General features: G+C 42.6%; 2 protein-coding genes across 2 annotated transcripts; both read left to right on the top strand.

The window, feature by feature from the left end:
• The first annotated feature begins 681 nt into the window (after positions 1–681).
• On the top strand, positions 682–1870 carry LOC139372584 (free fatty acid receptor 2). Its single transcript, XM_071112327.1, has one exon. It carries the CDS (start codon positions 682–684, stop codon positions 1765–1767), a length of 1086 nt encoding a protein of 361 aa, XP_070968428.1. The 3' UTR covers positions 1768–1870.
• A 5642-nt stretch (positions 1871–7512) lies between these two features.
• Positions 7513–8568, top strand: LOC139372582 (free fatty acid receptor 3-like). The gene has a single exon (XM_071112326.1). It carries the CDS (start codon positions 7513–7515, stop codon positions 8566–8568), a length of 1056 nt encoding a protein of 351 aa, XP_070968427.1.
• Positions 8569–18276: the final 9708 nt, after the last annotated feature.

Below are 18276 nucleotides of genomic sequence, written 5' to 3'. Positions count from 1 at the left end.
CTCAAGTTAATTTCGAGTGGCCGCGCCGTGGCTGGATGGGCATGCGCTTCCTGACAAGCCCAATTATTCTGAATCATTTCACTAAAGGGTCCAGATGCTGCCTTGCTGTCGTCTCAGATCCTGGGGGCCATTAAGACACGCTGGTGCCTCCTAAATGCCATACACTTCTGCTTGAATGGGCACCTCCCCATATCTGTCTACCTGTCATGCTGCACCCTGCCCCTTCATGCCCACACACATATGCACACACCAGTATCACCCCACTTCCGCTCTCTATACTATTGTCACCAAAGGGTTGTCTCTGCCTCCCTGCTCTCTCACTCAGTGCCAAGCCTGTGTGTGGAGGAGAGAGGGGTTTGCCAAAGAGTGATGTGCTCACATGGTGGGAACTATCCTATTGATGCGCATTGCAACTTCACAAGAGGAATGCTGTCCACAAATTGAAGCTAGCTATCTGTGATTGGGCATTGAGGATTTACTGTATGTGCTTTGGAATTTGTTTTCAACCGAGTCGCTTTAAGAGATCTTACTTTTAACATCCATTACGTCTGCCACAGGACTAGTGTGCTTTTTTTCTTCCCATCTCAAATGATTTTACTTGCAGAATCGAGACTTCAGTTGCTTCTGATGCAGTGCCTCCTATGGTCCTGAACTCCTGAGCAGGAGGTGTGAGCCGAAGCGATGCAAGTGCCCGTCAAGGACTGTGTCTCCCTGACGGTCTACTCCTTCACGTTCCTGCTGGGCCTCCCCTCCAATCTGCTGGTGCTCTTCATGTACGTCCGCAAGGCGCGCAAGCGGGGTGCCACGCCCAACGTGGTATACGCACTCAACCTCTGCCTGGCTAACCTGGCACTGGTGGCCTGGCTGCCTGTCAAGGCCTTGGAGACTTTCCTCCAGGACTGGGCTCTTCCATCGCCCCTCTGTCCCGTCTACAGCTTCTTCTTGTTCTCCTCGATGTACGGCAGCTGCCTCTTCCTCACGGCAGTGACGGTGGGCCGCTACCTCAGCATCGCCTTTCCCATCAGCTACAAGCTGTACCGGCGGGGCCGCATCTCCTGCTTCATCAGCGCTGCCCTCTGGGCAGTGGTACTGTTGCACCTGAGTCTGGGCCTGGTGGCAGAAGGCGGGGGTGGTTTCGTGTCCACCTCCAGCCATAATGTGTCAGTCTGCTTTGAGAACTTCACCCAGGACCAGCTGGACCTGCTGCTGCCATTGCGCCTGGAGATGGCGCTCCTCCTCTTCCTAATGCCACTGGCCATTACCGCCTTCTGCACGCTGCGCTGCGTAGCCCTGGTGTGGCGGTCCTGCTTGCCCGTCCTGGGAAAGAGGCGCGTCCTGGCCGTGGCCCTTTCCACACTGGCTGTGTTTGTGGTTTGCTACGTGCCCTACAACGCCTCACACATCGTGGGCTTTGTGCTGCAGGAGAACGTCCACTGGAGGACTGAGGCCATGCTGTCCAGTGCATGTAACGTCTTCCTGGAGCCTGTGGTCATGCTGATGCTCTCCCCGGCAACGCCCCGCGGCCTCATGGGAAAGCTCTGTGGAAGGCCCAGCAGATACAGCCAGACAGAGGGGCGCCATTGTAGCAAAACCATCACACGGGACCCTCTAGCTAATGTGAGGGGAGTGACGTCGCTGACCGACAGACAGACAGGAGCAAACATTTCCAAGTTAAGTCAGGAAAAATCTGCACAAACAAGACATGTAAGACCTGTGAGTGGAATTCAAAAAATAAATAGTTTAGGACAAAATGAAGTGGAGAACTGAGACTGATGTGGAAAACACTTAGAAATAGGACTGGTAGTGCTCAAAATGGGCAGAGCTGAGGTTGGAACAAGTGACAGTCTAGAAATCTGCACAATTATTGATGACAAAAATAATATATTGTGTTCTCATGATACTGTAAGCTTCCTATGCTCTGAAATCGTTAGAAAGTTCTACATAACAAACCACAGTGATCATATTAAGAACCTTTGTGGCTTATGAACTGAGAGGCTGAAAGACAAGTGAGATGTGGAAAATTGACCAAAGGTTATCTGAGATGAGCCAGTGATGAGTCCTCTACTGTGATGGTCTGATCTGGATTGCGCCACCGGCAGATGGGGCAGGAGGACAATTTCAACTGAGTGACTAATTACAATGGAGCCATTGTTAAAAAGTTAGATTCATAAAAATAGTTTGAATGTATTCTGGTATATTTTTGTTGGTTTACTTGTAAGAAACTGGGTGTCTTCCTCTATCTTAAAAAGGTATGGTGATAGAAATGCCCTGTCAATTCTCTGTCCAAATATTCTGTAGATAATTGATCAATAGGCAAGTGGTCTTAAACAGACACATGTAAATAGAACCATCATTTATTGATTGTTATTTACAGCTTACACTGGGAGCTTTAAGGAGTTGACGAAGAGGAATGTAAAATGTACTAATTATTTCTGATCTGAAACTCTGCTGAACATGAAGTGAATCAGAAACATGTCCTCATTCTATATCTGACAGTCTGAGAATCAATACATTTGAAATCTCAACCAGAAACAGTTATGACCATAATGAATGTTTCTCTAATCTCAAAATGTGAATTAACTGAGCATTACTTGTTTATAGAACCTGCTTCTAATTGAGGATTTGACTTTGCAATATTTACATGTAAATCACTACCTTCCTTGTGCAAGAGAAATGCCTGAATAAAATATAAACTGAGCAAGTGTTGTGTATATTTCTTCTGAATCCCATTTAAGAGACATTCTGAACTATGAATAACTTGATCAATTCAACGTGATAGTGTTCAGTGTTACAGTTAAAAGATTTACCCTGTTAGTCGGCCTAATTGAGAGTACCTAAAGTTGATCATATTATAAGCATTCAGTGAAAGTCCCTCAGACTGTTTATCATTTCATCATTTTCATGTTAGTCACTTCCTCATCATAGATACATCCTAATGTGTGTATAAAAAAAGTTGAGGTCAGTTGAAGTGCATTTATGGTAACGAGTGAGGAGAAGGCCTTCTTTGGTGAGTAAATTCACTTTAATAATTTATTTTATTTGAGAGTAACATCAGTGAGGGATGGTTTAGCAAATGCAACATGGTTCACAGTCCTTATCCATAGCCGTTATCCATGACCTTTGTACAAGAGATACTGAAAACAATCTCCAAACACGTTGTTACTCTTGCAGAACTGTGCAATTATAAATCTACCATGTAATATCTTAGTATGGGGTCACATTTTTTGTGTAATTCAAATTACCTGTACCATAATGTGTATGGCTTTTATGCATGCCTTTGCTAAAGATGCTGCAAATAAGCCAAATGCTGCATTCATGAAAATAAAGAACTAAAATGATTTTTGACACTTCTCAGGGCATCTGCAAGGTTTGGGTTAAGAGAGAACAAGAAGGGGTTCCCTTTTTTGTGTCTAGTGTGGTGTCATTTAGAGTAGTACTTTTCAAATTAATCCCTGAGGGGCTGTATTGTCTAGTGTGGTGTCATTTAGAGTAGTACTTTTAAATGGATCCCTTTTTTGTGTCTAGTGTGGTGTCATTTAGAGTAGTACTTTTAAATGGATCCCTGAGGGGCTGTATTGTCTAGTGTGGTGTCATTTAGAGTAGTACTTTTAAATGGATCCCTGAGGGGCTGTATTGTCTAGTGTGGTATCATTTAGAGTAGTACTTTTAAATGGATCCCTGAGGGGCTTTATTGTCTAGTGTGGTGTCATTTAGAGTAGTACTTTTAAATGTATCCCTGAGGGGCTGTATTGTCTAGTCTGGTGTCATTTAGAGTAGTACTGTAAAATGGATCCCTGAGGGGCTGTATTGTCTAGTGTGGTGTCATTTAGAGTAGTACTTTTAAATGGATCCCTGAGGGGCTGTATTGTCTAGTGTGGTGTCATTTAGAGTAGTACTTTTAAATGTATCCCTGAGGGGCTGTATTGTCTAGTGTGGTGTCATTTAGAGTAGTACTTTTAAATGGATCCCTGAGGGGCTGTATTGTGTTTAGTGTGGTGTCATTTAGAGTAGTACTTTTAAATGGATCCCTGAGGGGCTGTATTGTGTCTAGTGTGGTGTCATTTAGAGTAGTACTTTTAAATGGATCCCTGAGGGGCTGTATTGTCTAGTGTGGTGTCATTTAGAGTAGTACTTTTCAAATGAATCCCTGAGGGGCTGTATTGTCTAGTGTGGTGTCATTTAGAGTAGTACTTTTAAATGGATCCCTGAGGGGCTGTATTGTCTAGTGTGGTGTCATTTAGAGTAGTACTTTTAAATGGATCCCTGAGGGGCTGTATTGTCTAGTGTGGTGTCATTTAGAGTAGTACTTTTAAATGGATCCCTGAGGGGCTGTATTGTGTCTAGTGTGGTGTCATTTAGAGTAGTACTGTAAAATGGACCCCTGAGGGGCTGTATTGTCTAGTGTGGTGTCATTTAGAGTAGTACTTTTAAATGAATCCCTGAGGGGCTGTATTGTGTTTAGTGTGGTGTCATTTAGAGTAGTACTTTTAAATGGATCCATGAGGGGCTGTATTGTGTCTAGTGTGGTGTCATTTAGAGTAGTACTTTTAAATGGATCCCTGAGGGGCTGTATTGTCTAGTGTGGTGTCATTTAGATTAGTACTTTTCAAATGAATCCCTGAGGGGCTGTATTGTCTAGTCTGGTGTCATTTAGAGTAGTACTTTTAAATGAATCCCTGAGGGGCTGTATTGTCTAGTGTGGTGTCATTTAGAGTAGTACTTTTAAATGGATCCCTGAGAGGCTGTATTGTCTAGTGTGGTGTCATTTAGAGTAGTACTTTTAAATGGATCCCTGAGGGGCTGTATTGTCTAGTGTGGTGTCACTTAGAGTAGTACTTTTACATGGATCCCCGAGGGGCTGTATTGTCTAGTGTGGTGTCATTTAGAGTAGTACTTTTAAATGAATCCCTGAGGGGCTGTATTGTTTAGTGTGGTGTCATTTAGAGTAGTACTTTTAAAAGGATCCCTGAGGGGCTGTATTGTGTCTAGTGTGGTGTCATTTAGAGTAGTACTTTTAAATGTATCCCTGAGGGGCTGTATTGTCTAGTCTGGTGTCATTTAGAGTAGTACTGTAAAATGGATCCCTGAGGGGCTGTATTGTCTAGTGTGGTGTCATTTAGAGTAGTACTTTTAAATGGATCCCTGAGGGGCTGTATTGTCTAGTGTGGTGTCATTTAGAGTAGTACTTTTAAATGTATCCCTGAGGGGCTGTATTGTCTAGTGTGGTGTCATTTAGAGTAGTACTTTTAAATGGATCCCTGAGGGGCTGTATTGTGTTTAGTGTGGTGTCATTTAGAGTAGTACTTTTAAATGAATCCCTGAGGGGCTGTATTGTCTAGTGTGGTGTCATTTAGAGTAGTACTTTTAAATGGATCCCTGAGGGGCTGTATTGTCTAGTGTGGTGTCATTTAGAGTAGTACTTTTAAATGGATCCCTGAGGGGCTGTATTGTCTAGTGTGGTGTCATTTAGAGTAGTACTTTTAAATGGATCCCTGAGGGGCTGTATTGTGTCTAGTGTGGTGTCATTTAGAGTAGTACTGTAAAATGGACCCCTGAGGGGCTGTATTGTCTAGTGTGGTGTCATTTAGAGTAGTACTTTTAAATGAATCCCTGAGGGGCTGTATTGTGTTTAGTGTGGTGTCATTTAGAGTAGTACTTTTAAATGGATCCATGAGGGGCTGTATTGTGTCTAGTGTGGTGTCATTTAGAGTAGTACTTTTAAATGGATCCCTGAGGGGCTGTATTGTCTAGTGTGGTGTCATTTAGATTAGTACTTTTCAAATGAATCCCTGAGGGGCTGTATTGTCTAGTCTGGTGTCATTTAGAGTAGTACTTTTAAATGAATCCCTGAGGGGCTGTATTGTCTAGTGTGGTGTCATTTAGAGTAGTACTTTTAAATGGATCCCTGAGAGGCTGTATTGTCTAGTGTGGTGTCATTTAGAGTAGTACTTTTAAATGGATCCCTGAGGGGCTGTATTGTCTAGTGTGGTGTCACTTAGAGTAGTACTTTTACATGGATCCCCGAGGGGCTGTATTGTCTAGTGTGGTGTCATTTAGAGTAGTACTTTTAAATGAATCCCTGAGGGGCTGTATTGTTTAGTGTGGTGTCATTTAGAGTAGTACTTTTAAATGGATCCCTGAGGGGCTGTATTGTGTCTAGTGTGGTGTCATTTAGAGTAGTACTTTTAAATGGATCCCTGAGGGGCTGTATTGTGTCTAGTGTGGTGTCATTTAGAGTAGTACTGTAAAATGGATCCCTGAGGGGCTGTATTGTCTAGTGTGGTGTCATTTAGAGTAGTACTTTTAAATGGATCCCTGAGGGGCTGTATTGTGTCTAGTGTGGTGTCATTTAGAGTAGTACTTTTAAATGAATCCCTGAGGGGCTGTATTGTGTTTAGTGTGGTGTCATTTAGAGTAGTACTTTTAAATGGATCCCTGAGGGGCTGTATTGTCTAGTGTGGTGTCATTTAGAGTAGTACTTTTCAAATGAATCCCTGAGGGGCTGTATTGTCTAGTCTGGTGTCATTTAGAGTAGTACTTTTAAATGAATCCCTGAGGGGCTGTATTGTCTAGTGTGGTGTCATTTAGAGTAGTACTTTTAAATGGATCCCTGAGAGGCTGTATTGTCTAGTGTGGTGTCATTTAGAGTAGTACTTTTAAATGGATCCCTGAGGGGCTGTATTGTCTAGTGTGGTGTCATTTAGAGTAGTACTTTTAAATGAATCCCTGAGGGGCTGTATTGTTTAGTGTGGTGTCATTTAGAGTAGTACTTTTAAATGGATCCCTGAGGGGCTGTATTGTGTCTAGTGTGGTGTCATTTAGAGTAGTACTTTTAAATGGATCCCTGAGGGGCTGTATTGTGTCTAGTGTGGTGTCATTTAGAGTAGTACTTTTAAATGGATCCCTGAGGGGCTGTATTGTGTTATGTTGACAAAGTTTACCACACTTGCAACTCCAGTATGCGACATTGGTTCCTAAAGTACGCGATTGATCAGCATTCTCAACATAAAACAAGCATTACTACTACAGAACAAACTATGCTGGGAAGCATACACAAGAATAAAGTGTGTATGATATATTGAGGCTTCAATATAAGAAAAATTATGCATTTTAAAATGTTCAAAATGTTCTTTAAAATGTTTTAAAGAGTAAAAGTGCAAGGGACAAATGTATCCTCTCTAACAATTGATAACTAAGGTTAGGATATTCAGAATATTCCGTTTTATATATTCATACGCTTAACTATGGACACTAGAGGATGTGCTAATAAAACAGTACACAACAGGGTGTGCACAATGGGGAAATAACCTCGTAGCTTAGTTCATTTTAAAAATTCATTTTTTGTGTAACTAGAAATAATGAACAGTCATTATAGAAATGGCATAACTGTTTTGTGGCGCGTCTCCATGGTAATAAAGTAATGACAGGAAGTGAATGAGACAACAATGTCATCTGAGATGTTAGTTGTGCAATTCCGTTCAGATAGCTGTCTCCCAATAGTTTGGGGTCGAAATGTCAGTGTTTCATGATGCTTTTCTCTCTCTTGTAGTGACAACAACGCCAACAGTATCTGCCAATATGAGGCCAGCAAATGACATTTCATGCAGCTTTGCGCTGTTCGTCTACATCACCACCTTCCTGATCGGGGTACCTGCCAACATCCTGGCATTCTGCACTTTTTGCAGAAAGGTGCGTCGCAAACCTGCCCCCATCGACATCTTGCTCCTCAACCTGACCATCTCCGACCTCATCTTCCTTGCTTTCCTGCCCTTCAAGATGAAGGAGGCTGTTGATGATTTTAACTGGACCCTCCCTTACTTCCTGTGTCCAGTCACTGGCTACCTGTTCTTCTCCACCATCTACAACAGCACCCTCCTCCTGACCGCGGTGAGTGTGGAGCGCTTCCTCAGCGTGGCGTATCCCGTAAGGTTTACAGCACCAGGCAGGGTTTTCCACACACAGTTGGCCTGTGCAGTTTTCTGGATCCTGTCCCTTGCCCACTGCAGTGTTGTCTTCGTGATGCAATTAGACAAAGATGCCGACAACACTACCTGCTATGGAAATTTCAATGATGTCCAGCTTATTACCCTTCTCCCGGTACGCTTAGAGATGTCCCTGGTTCTCTTCTGTGTACCCTTCCTGATCAGCACCTTCTGCTATGTCAACTTCATCCGTATCCTGTCTAGGCTTCCCAACATCAGCCAGCACCGGCGCCTGCGTGCCATCGGGCTGGCGTTGGGGACTCTGCTGGTTTTCGCCCTCTGCTTTGGGCCCTACAACGTGTCCCATATGGTGGGGATCATGCAGAATAAAGTCCCTACTTGGCGCAACAATGCCATTCTGCTCACCACCTTAAATGCCTGTCTGGACCCCATCGTCTTCTACTTCTCCTCCTCAGCTGTTAGGAGCACTCTCAGCCTCTGCCTGAAGCGAATCAAGGCTCAACTCAATCCAAAGGCCACAGCCGCCCATGCTGTTAATACACCAGACCCTATGGACTCCACCCATTCGTCCACCCAGAAGTTTGTCGCTGCTGCCAAAAGTGGGACAAATTACACCCCACGATGAATCAGTGACTAGTAAATCAGTTTTGTCCATCCATACAAAGTGTACACAAAGCATTGAAATGGTGTGTTTCCACAATGTGATCTAGAATTCTGATACCATGGTCAAGCATTTTGATAGCATTTGTCCATCTGAAACTGCTATAGAATGTCTGAATTCATCTGCACATGTATTCAGTTCTGTGTGCAGAGTGAGACAACAGTATGATGATGTCTGGTGACTGTGACTGGTAACTTAGCTTGTGTCCCACAAGGGTTATTACAGTACATTTGTATTACTTGTACAGAGGGTAATGATGAGAATAGTGCATTAGAATGGTAAACTGTAAAATATGTTATTAAAGGGAATACAGAAGCTTCCAATTTGTCTTTGTGGCTAACTTATGCCATGCTTATTGAGACTGTAAATTGCTGCACAAATTATTTAAAAAAATCAGTATCCTAAAAGTCACATTGTGGTCATTGCACTTGAATTTACAGTATATTGTCTATGCGTTATTACACATGTAATTCGCTTTTTTAGTGATCAGTTAGTCAATAAACTCCTTATTAAGACATTATCCTTGCCTAATGTTATTGCTTTTCTTGCCAACTATCTTTTAGATTTAACATCAAGTCATTCATGTCAGAATCAAATATAATGCTTATCAGTGGAGCTTTTTCAAGAACCTTGAGGATCATCTTTATCTGGAGAAGAGGAAATTGTAAGAGGAGCTTGTAGGAAGGAATATGCTTATTTGTGTAGAGTGTATATTCTCCTATGTATTTGTATGTCTCGTGTTGTTGAGGAAGAGCTTGCAAGTAGAATTTCACTGTACTGTTCACACCTGCTGTATCCTGTGCACGTGACAAATTAGATTTAGGTAATTTCCGGACCTCTTCATGATAGGGGCCCAAGTTTCAAGTCAGCAAAGAACAACAACGCACTTGTATGTATTTTTGGGGGGTATTTTTTGGTGTTTTAGTATCCCCATTAGCTGTTGCAAAAGCAGCAGCTACTCTTCCTGGGGTCCACACAAAACATGAAACATAATACAGAATATTAATAGACAAGAACAGCTTAAGGACAGAATACATTAAAAAAAGGCACATGTAGCCTTACATATCAATGCATAAACACAAACTATCTAGGTCAAATACGGGACAGGCGTTGTGCCGTGAGGCATTGCTTTCTGTTTTTTTAAACCAGGTTGGCTGTTTATTTGAGCAATATGAGATGGAACAGAGTGCCATGCAATACTGGCTCTATATAATACTGTACACTTTCTTGAATTTGTTCTGGATTTGGGGACTGTGAAAACAACACTGGTGGCATGTCTGGTGGGGTACGTGTGTTTTATTTAACTTTTATTTAACTTTTATTTAACCAGGTAGGCTTGTTGAGAACAAGTTCTCATTTAAAACTGCGACCTGGCCAAGATAAAGTAAAGCAGTTCAACACAAACAACAACACAGAGTTACACATAGAATAAACAAACATACAATCAATAATACAGTACAAAAGTCTATATACAGCATGTGCAAATGAGGCAGGCTAAGGAAGGTAAGCAATAAATAGGCCATGGTGGTGAAGTAATTACTATATAGCAATTAAACACTGGAATGGTAGAATGTGCAGAAGATTAATGTGCAAGTAGAGATACTGGGTTGCAAAGGAGCAAGATAAATACAGTATGGGGATGAGGTAGATTGGATGGGCTATTTACAGATGGGCAATGTACAGGTGGAGTGATCTGGGGGTGACCAGTGAGATGTACCTGCTGGAACGTGTGCTACGAGTGGATGCTGCTATGGTGACCAGTGAGCTGAGATAAGGCGGGGCTTTACCTAGCAGAGACTTGTAGATGACTTGGAGCCAGTGGGTTTGGCGACGAGTATGAAGCGAGGGCCAGCCAACGAGAGCGTACAGGTCGCAGTGGTGGGTAGTATATGGGGCTTTGGTGACAAAACGGATGGCACTGTGACAGACTGCATCCAATTTGTTGAGTAGAGTGTTGGAGGCTATTTTGTAAATTACATCGCCAAAGTCGAGGATTGGTAGGATGGTCAGTTTTACGAGGGCATGTTTGGCAGCGTGAGTGAAGGATGCTTTGTTGCGAAATAGGAAGCCGATTCTAGATTTAATTTTGGATTGGAGATGTTTAATGTGAGTCTGGAAGGAGGGTTTACAGTCTAACCAGACACCTAGGTATTTGTAGTAAGTCAGTACCGTCCAGAGTAGTGATGCTGGATTGGCGGGCAGGTGTGGGCAGCGATCGGTTGAAGAGCATGCATTTAGTTTTACTTGCATTTAAGAGCAGTTGGAGGCCACGGAAGGAGTGTTGTATGGCATTGAAGCTCATCTGGAGGTTAGTTAACACAGTGTCCAAAGAAGGGCCAGAGATATACAGAATGGTGTCGTCTGCGTAGAGGTGGATCAAAGAATCACCAGCAGAAAGAGCGACATCATTGATGTATACAGAGAAGAGATTCGGCCCAAGAATTGAACCCTGTGGCATCCACATAGAGACTGCCAGAGGTCCGGACAACAGGCCCTCTGATTTGACACACTGAACTCTATCAGAGAAGTAGTTGGTGAACCAGGCGAGGCAATCATTTGAGAAACCAAGGCTGTTGAGTCTGCTAATAAGAATGTTGTGATTGACAGAGTCGAAAGCCTTAGCCAGGTCGATGAATATGGCGGCACAGTAATATCTCTTATCGATGGCGGTTATGATATCGTTTAGGACCTTGAGCGTGGCTGAGGTGCACCCAAACCAGATTGCATAGCGGAGAAGGTACGGTGGGATTCGAAATGGTCGGTAATCTGTTTGTTAACTTGGCTTTCGAAGACCTTAGAAAGGCATTGTAGAAAAGATATAGGTTTGTAGCAGTTTGGGTCAAGAGTGTCTCGCCCTTTGAAGAGGTTTATGACCGCGGCAGCTTTCCAATCTATGGGAATCTCAGACGATACGAAAGAAAGGTTGAACAGGCTAGTAATAGGGGTTGCAACAATTTCGGCAAATCGTTTTAAAAAGAGAGGGTCCAGAATGTCTAGACCGGCTGATTTGTAGGGGTTCCGATTTTGCAGCTCTTTCAGAACATCAGCTATCTGGATTTGGGTTAAGGAGAAGTGGGGGAGGCTTGGGCGAGTTGCTGTGGGGGGTGGAGGGCAGTTGATCGGGGTAGGGGTAGCCAGGTGGAAAGCATGGCCAGACGTAGAAAAATGCTTATTGAAATTCTCAATTATAGTGGATTTATCGGTGGTGACAGTGTTTCCTAGCCTCAGTGCAGAGGCAGCTGGGAGGTGGTGCTCTTATTCTCTGTGGACTTTACAGTGTCCCAGAACTTTTTTGCAATTAGTGAAAAATATATCTTTCCTAACTGCCTGTGTATATTTGTTCCTAACTTCCCTGACAAGTTGCATATCACGGGGGCAATTCCATGCTAATGCAGAACGCCACAGGATGTTTTTGTGCTGGTCAAGGGCAGTCAGGTCTGGAGAGAACCAAGGGCTATATCTGTTCCTGGTTCCACATTTTTTGAATAGGGCATGCTTTTTTAAGATGGTGAGGAAGGCACATTTAAAGAATAACCAGGCATCCTCTACTGACGGGATGAGGTCCAGGATACCCGGGGCAGGTCGATTAGAAAGGCCTGCTCGCTGAAGTGTTTTAGGGAGCATTTGACAGTGATGAGGGGTGGTTGTTTGACCGGAGACTCATTACGGATGCAGGCAATGAGGCAGTGATTGTATTTGGAGGGCAGGTTGGTTAGAATGATATCTATGAGGGTGCCTTTGTTTACGGATATGTGGTTGTACCTGGTGGGTTCATTGATCATTTGTGTGAGATTGAGGGCATCAAGCTTAGATTGTAGGATGGCCGGGGTGTTAAGCATGTCATAGTTTAGGTCACCTAGCAGCACGACCTCTGAAGATAGATGGTGGGCAATCAATTCACTTATGGTGTCCAGGGCACAGCTGGGGGCAGAGGGTGGTCTATAGCAAGTGGCAACAGTGAGAGACTTGTTTCTGGAAAGGTGGATTTTTAGAAGTAGAAGCTCAAATTGTTTGGGTACAGACCTGGGTAGTTTGACAAAACTCTGCAGGCTATCTCTGCAGTAGATTGCAACACCGCTCCCTTTGGCAGTTCTATCTTGTCGGAAAATGTTATAGTTAGGGATGGAAATTTCAGGATTTTTGGTGGTGTTCCTAAGCCAGGATTCAGACACGGCTAGGACATCCGGATTGGCGGAGTGTGCTAAAGCAGTGAATAAAACAAACTTAGGGTGGAGGCTTCTAATGTTAACATGCATGAAACCAAGGCTTTTACGGTTACAGAAGTCAACAAATGAGAGCACCTGGGGAGTAGGAGTGGCGCTAGGCGCTGCAAGGATTAACCTCTACATCACCAGGGGAACAGAGGAGGAGTAGGATAAGGATACGGCTAAAGGCTATCAGAACTGGTCGTCTAGTGCGTTCAGAGCAGAGAGTAAAAGGAGCAGGGTTCTGGGTACGATAGAATAGATTCAAGGCATAATGTATGTGTGTGTGTCAGAGCTCTGTGTAAATTGACTATGCAAACAATTTGAGATTTTCAACACATTGTTCTTATAAAGAGAAGACGTGATGAAGTCAGTCTTTCCTCAACTATTAGCCAAGAGAGACTGGCATGCATAGAATTTATATCAGCAATCTGATTACAAGGAAGAGCAAAATGTGCTGCTCTGTTCTGGGCCAGCTGCAGCTTAACTAGGTCTTTCTTTGCAGCCCTGGACCACACGACTGGACAATAATCAAGATTAGACAAAACTAGAGCCTGCAGAACTTGCTTATTGGAGCATAGGCGGAAATCCCAGGGGTGACACGACCCCCCCATCCTGGGAAAAATATGATTTGTTCCCCCTAATATATCACTGTAAACATAACTATGTAATTTCAATAATATTAATAATACGCAATGAAAGCACTTGCGACCCCCCGCCCTTTGCCTCACAATGGTTTGATCCACTGCTAGTTCCTTATCTGACAGGTAACAGAGGGTTCGTATCTACTGTCTGTAAGGCACTCAATGCACGTGACTGACGTGAGGTTAATCCAGTCAATCGCGTCATAGCAATGTTTTTTTTTATGTTGGCAGGGTTTACACACACACTAGCTGAATTTGCAGAGCTAGCGGGCAAACATTAGCTATTAAGCTAGCTAGTACCTATTCCATTTATGTGGCATCGTCAAAGATGGAATATTTTCTATCGTCAGTTTATTCCAAGATCAGCATGCAGCTGTAGTGCTTCAAAGTCCCTGTGATAAGGTTAGCGATAAACTGAACTCCCAACTGAACAGAACTACACTCTCTTCTACCATTGTCTTAAATATCTTTAATGGTCTCGTTGCAAAAGCTAAATTGTCGCTATGGGACCTTGAAGCACGTGTGCTGATCTTGGAGTAAACTGACAATAGCAAAGATTATAGCAAACACCACAGAAACGGAATTGGTGCTCGCTAGCTTTGCAAATTCAGCTATTGTTGGAAGCCAGCCAATATGAAACAAACTATATTCAAATTACAAAAGGTTGCAGCATATGTTGTGTAAATGGTGAACTCATACAGCTGTCATCTCTTGTCACTGCAATCCGTTTCACATTTGCTAGCTACCTTTTAGATCGAAGCTCATAGAGAATGATAGAAGATAAGATGATAGAAGCCCATCTCCTACTGTAAATAACCTACACACTGTGTGAGTGTGTGTGTGTGTGTGTGTGTGTGTGTGTGTGTGTGTGTGTGTGTGTGTGTGTGTGTGTGTGTGTGTGTGTGTGTGTGTGTGTGTGTGTGTGTGTGTGTGTGTGTGTGTGTGTGTAGCTAGCCAGCCTGCCAGGTAGAAAAAAAGTCAGAAAAAAGTAAAAAGACAGACATCAGAGTATTTTTCAGTACACCAAAATGCAAAGCAAGAACCCTAGTAGCCTAAGACTAGTTGATAAAATGTTCATCAGAAAGAAGTGAAATGCTAATGGTAACGTTTCACAATGATGTCATTAGGCAGATCAGGCAACAGAGGGCACACAGACAGCAGAGCTGGGGACAGGTGGGCAGGGACTGACTGGCAGGGACAGACTGGCAGAGACAGGGAGTCTCAGGTAAGTTTGTTGAGTCTTTGTTTGGCAACATGAAAGGTTCTACATTTTTTTGACTTGTAAAATAGGGACATCATTGGAAAATGCCATGGATACCCCCACTCTCAACTTAAACTGGTGACTGAACTAAGATTTGTTTAAGGCAAGGGTATTGCTGTTGTGATTAATTGTGTAGTTCTGGGTACTGGGAGTTAGGAGTACGGCAAACACCTTATTTATTTTCTAGGAGACAGACTGTGAGGGTGGTGAAAGGGAAAGAGACAAGGAGAGAGACTTCAGAGGACAGTGTCACAGCCACGGCAGGACCAGGTGTCAACCTTGTTGCCAGCAGCACCAGTATAGGGGACAGTGGCAGAGCATTGTCCAGTTACCTCAGTGATGGCACAAAACCATATCAGCCACACCCACAATTTATAGAACCGCAAACTCTTGCCAACAGAGTGTTGACGTTTCAAGAGAGATGGTTTTGCGATTTCCCCTGGCTACATTATAATCCATCAGTAAAAGGAGTTTGGGGTTTTCACTGTAGCCAAGGGTTTTCAAGCCAGCCATCTTTTGGCCAAAGAGCAGATGCTGCCTTCATTAGTGCAGGATTTAGGAACTGGAGAAAAGCCATTGTAAAATTCACAGCACATCAAAACTGCCAAACCCACCGCCACTGTGTAACTGTAACAGCACACCAGCTAAATCCAATCAGTGTCCAGTTATCCAGCGCGTGGGGTAAACAGCAGAAATGACGAAAGCTACCTTGCACTGTATGAGAAAGCAACAACATTGATTGAATCTATTGAGATACATTCAAGACGATTTGCTGGCAAAGCAGTGGATCATTATAGGGCAGAATTTTTTTAAGTGTTGGATGGTGTGGAGGTTCAGTTTGGCGACCGTTTTGACCAGGACAGTCTAAACATTCTGCAAATGTTGGAAAGAGTGCTTCTCATGGGGGAGTTGGATGAGTCTCTTGATCAGTACCCTGAGCTGAACATAGATTCTCTTTCAGTGCAGTTGCCTCTCTTTCTCAACAAATACGCCTGTAGCAGCAGTTGAGAGGCAGCAGAGGTCCTCAGGAGGCTTCCAGTGGAGGTGAGGGGGTTGGTTGACCAAGTTGAGGTGCTGATCAGAACTTTGTCTGTAATGTACATAAAGACAGGCTAGACAGTCTTGAGGGAAAACATCTACCAGCAATTAGTTGGATCCATTGAAACCTTCAAACATATGTTCGGTTCTTTTGATCAGTAGTGTGTATAGCAGCGGTTCTCAACCTTTTTTGAGTACTGCATATTTTGAGGAAAGGCAGGCAAGGTTTTGAGTGGTTCTCAGGGACCTCCACCCCCTCTATATTATATGTAAAGTTAGTGGAATCCTTGTGCTGCTGAATACGTTCATTACACTTTTTTATTTCATGGACCCCTTGCCATTACACCAGGGACCCCTAGGGGTCCACGTACCCTGTTTGAGAACCCCTGGTGTATAGTATGAGATTTGTTATTTTGTTTAGTAGTTTTTAGTACATGACAGTACACTTACTAATTATTTATTTGATTTGATTTAAAATTGCATACTTTGTGTGACATACTTGTCCATAGCTGTTGTTTGAAGAGTTGAGACACTGACTGAACAATAACCAAGTATTTCTGAAGGATATTTTGGTTGATTTGTTTGGGTTTTTCATTGAAGTAGTTATTTTGCTTTTAGAACTGTACTTATTCTGAGCGTTTTGTTCTTGTAAAGATGTTGTAATAGACTCAAACCAGTGGCACATATTTAATGACTATATAAATGAATCAGAAAAAGTTCAATTAAAAGGTCAGGTCAGTGCGGAGACTAACTTTGTGATGGTTCTCAATGGAGATTCTTTGAGATGAGATCGCACCATGTTCATTGTATTTATGAAACCTGCACCCATACAGTGCCATTACCACCTACTGGCCTTGCTTGGTATTGCTGGTTGTAAATACAAATACCTGCATATATACTGGACTGACGAGGAACACTGCTATAACTATTATTAGTAGTATTATTATAATGATTTAAACATTTTAACAAGTTGGGACAACCCTTCAGTTAACTACTGTACCTATCAATTATCCAGTAGTAGTAATTATGGTTCCTCAATATACATTTAACATATTACAACGTAGGCTATGTGTTACAGCACTACTTTTGGTGTCCCCCTCAGGAATTGCTCTTGAGAAAATGTCATGTAATTGTCCCCTCCAAAGTTGATATCAGATTTTTGCCCCTATATTGGAGTGTAGTGTCAACACTGAAACCGAACATGTATGTAAGGGAGAGTGGGGTAAGTTGAGCAAAGGGATAAGTTGAGCCACCCTTGTTTCTAAGAAACCATACACAAAATGAATCATTTGACCAAATATTTAGGAAGAGGTCATCATTTAATGGAGTCTGTGAAGGAAGAAACCACATGGAAAAAGTAGTAAGCAAGTTGAGTCCAAAAAAAATAGATTTTCACCAAGTCAATTTCACCAAGTTAATTTATTGTGTTAGAGGTGTGGGCTAATATAGTCAAAATGTTTGCCTTGGTGTAAGTTGAGCCAATGCCAATGTCAAAATTGAAGTGTCTTCTTCGCAGGCATAATGCAAGGCACTATTGTTGAGATATGAGGTAACAACAGGGCCTGGCCTATGTTAAAAGTACAAAGTGTTTGTTAAAAATTCAGTACAGAAATGTATAGATGGCTTAATTTACCCTGTCCCGCAGCTGAACTTACCCCATACCCGTAAGTAGTGCAAGAGACCACTTTTTGGGGACCAGCTATGTTTTCAAAACTTTTATGTTTACATGAATTTCCAGGGATACACAACATCCTGAAATATATGTAGATATCTTTGTTAGAAAGATTACTATATTTCCTTTGACGGCGTGATGCTGAATGCAGAAAAGGGAAATTTTACACCAGTCTCTCCTAACCAATAGTAGACAACCAAAATATATGTTTTTCTCCAAAAAAGGTAGAAGGGTGAGTCATGACTGACAGGGGCCTTAAGGTCCTATGACCAAAGAGAGTTGGTGGAGAGGGAAAGGGGTACTTCTTTATGGTTCGGATTTTTGATACTTTGCATTTCGTGACTAATTTGCACTCACTTTCCACCTCCTTGAATAAGACCACTTCCAACTCCCTAGACCAGTGTAAGACAGATGCCTATATGACTGTTTAATTTGATCTGATTGTCTGGTTACCATAATGTCTTAGTGGATCTGGGCTATTGAATAGGCGAGTTTGAAGAAAATCGTGGAAGGTGCAAATGTATCCTGTCTAATCATTGATACCTCAGGTTAGTATTTTCAGAATATTAAGTTTGAGTATTCAAAAGTTTAACTTCATGGACACTGTTAAAATATAATACTGTAAATAATATTAGACAACTATGACAACACAACTCATAGTAGCTACACATCAGTTACTACACATCAGAATCAACGTTGTTTCCACGCCATTTCAATGAAATGACGTCAAACCAATGTGGAATAGATGTTGAATTGACGTCTGTGCCCAGTAGGCTCCTACCAATAGTTTTGAGTTGCACAGTCAGTATATCGTGATGATTTCCTCTTACTTGTAGTGACAACATCGCTGAC

The sequence above is a fragment of the Oncorhynchus clarkii genome, chromosome 18 (assembly GCF_045791955.1).
Source record: "Oncorhynchus clarkii lewisi isolate Uvic-CL-2024 chromosome 18, UVic_Ocla_1.0, whole genome shotgun sequence".
Lineage (NCBI taxonomy): Eukaryota > Metazoa > Chordata > Actinopteri > Salmoniformes > Salmonidae > Oncorhynchus > Oncorhynchus clarkii.
Note: the sequence above shows the minus strand (reverse complement) of the source record. Positions and strands in the feature narration are given on the sequence as shown.

What these genes read in the sequence shown, in the direction of transcription:
- LOC139372584 (XM_071112327.1), top strand. Translation starts at nt 682, where the DNA reads ATGCAAGTGCCCGTCAAGGACTGTGTCTCCCTGACGGTCTACTCCTTC.
- LOC139372582 (XM_071112326.1), top strand. Translation starts at nt 7,513, where the DNA reads ATGTCAGTGTTTCATGATGCTTTTCTCTCTCTTGTAGTGACAACAACG.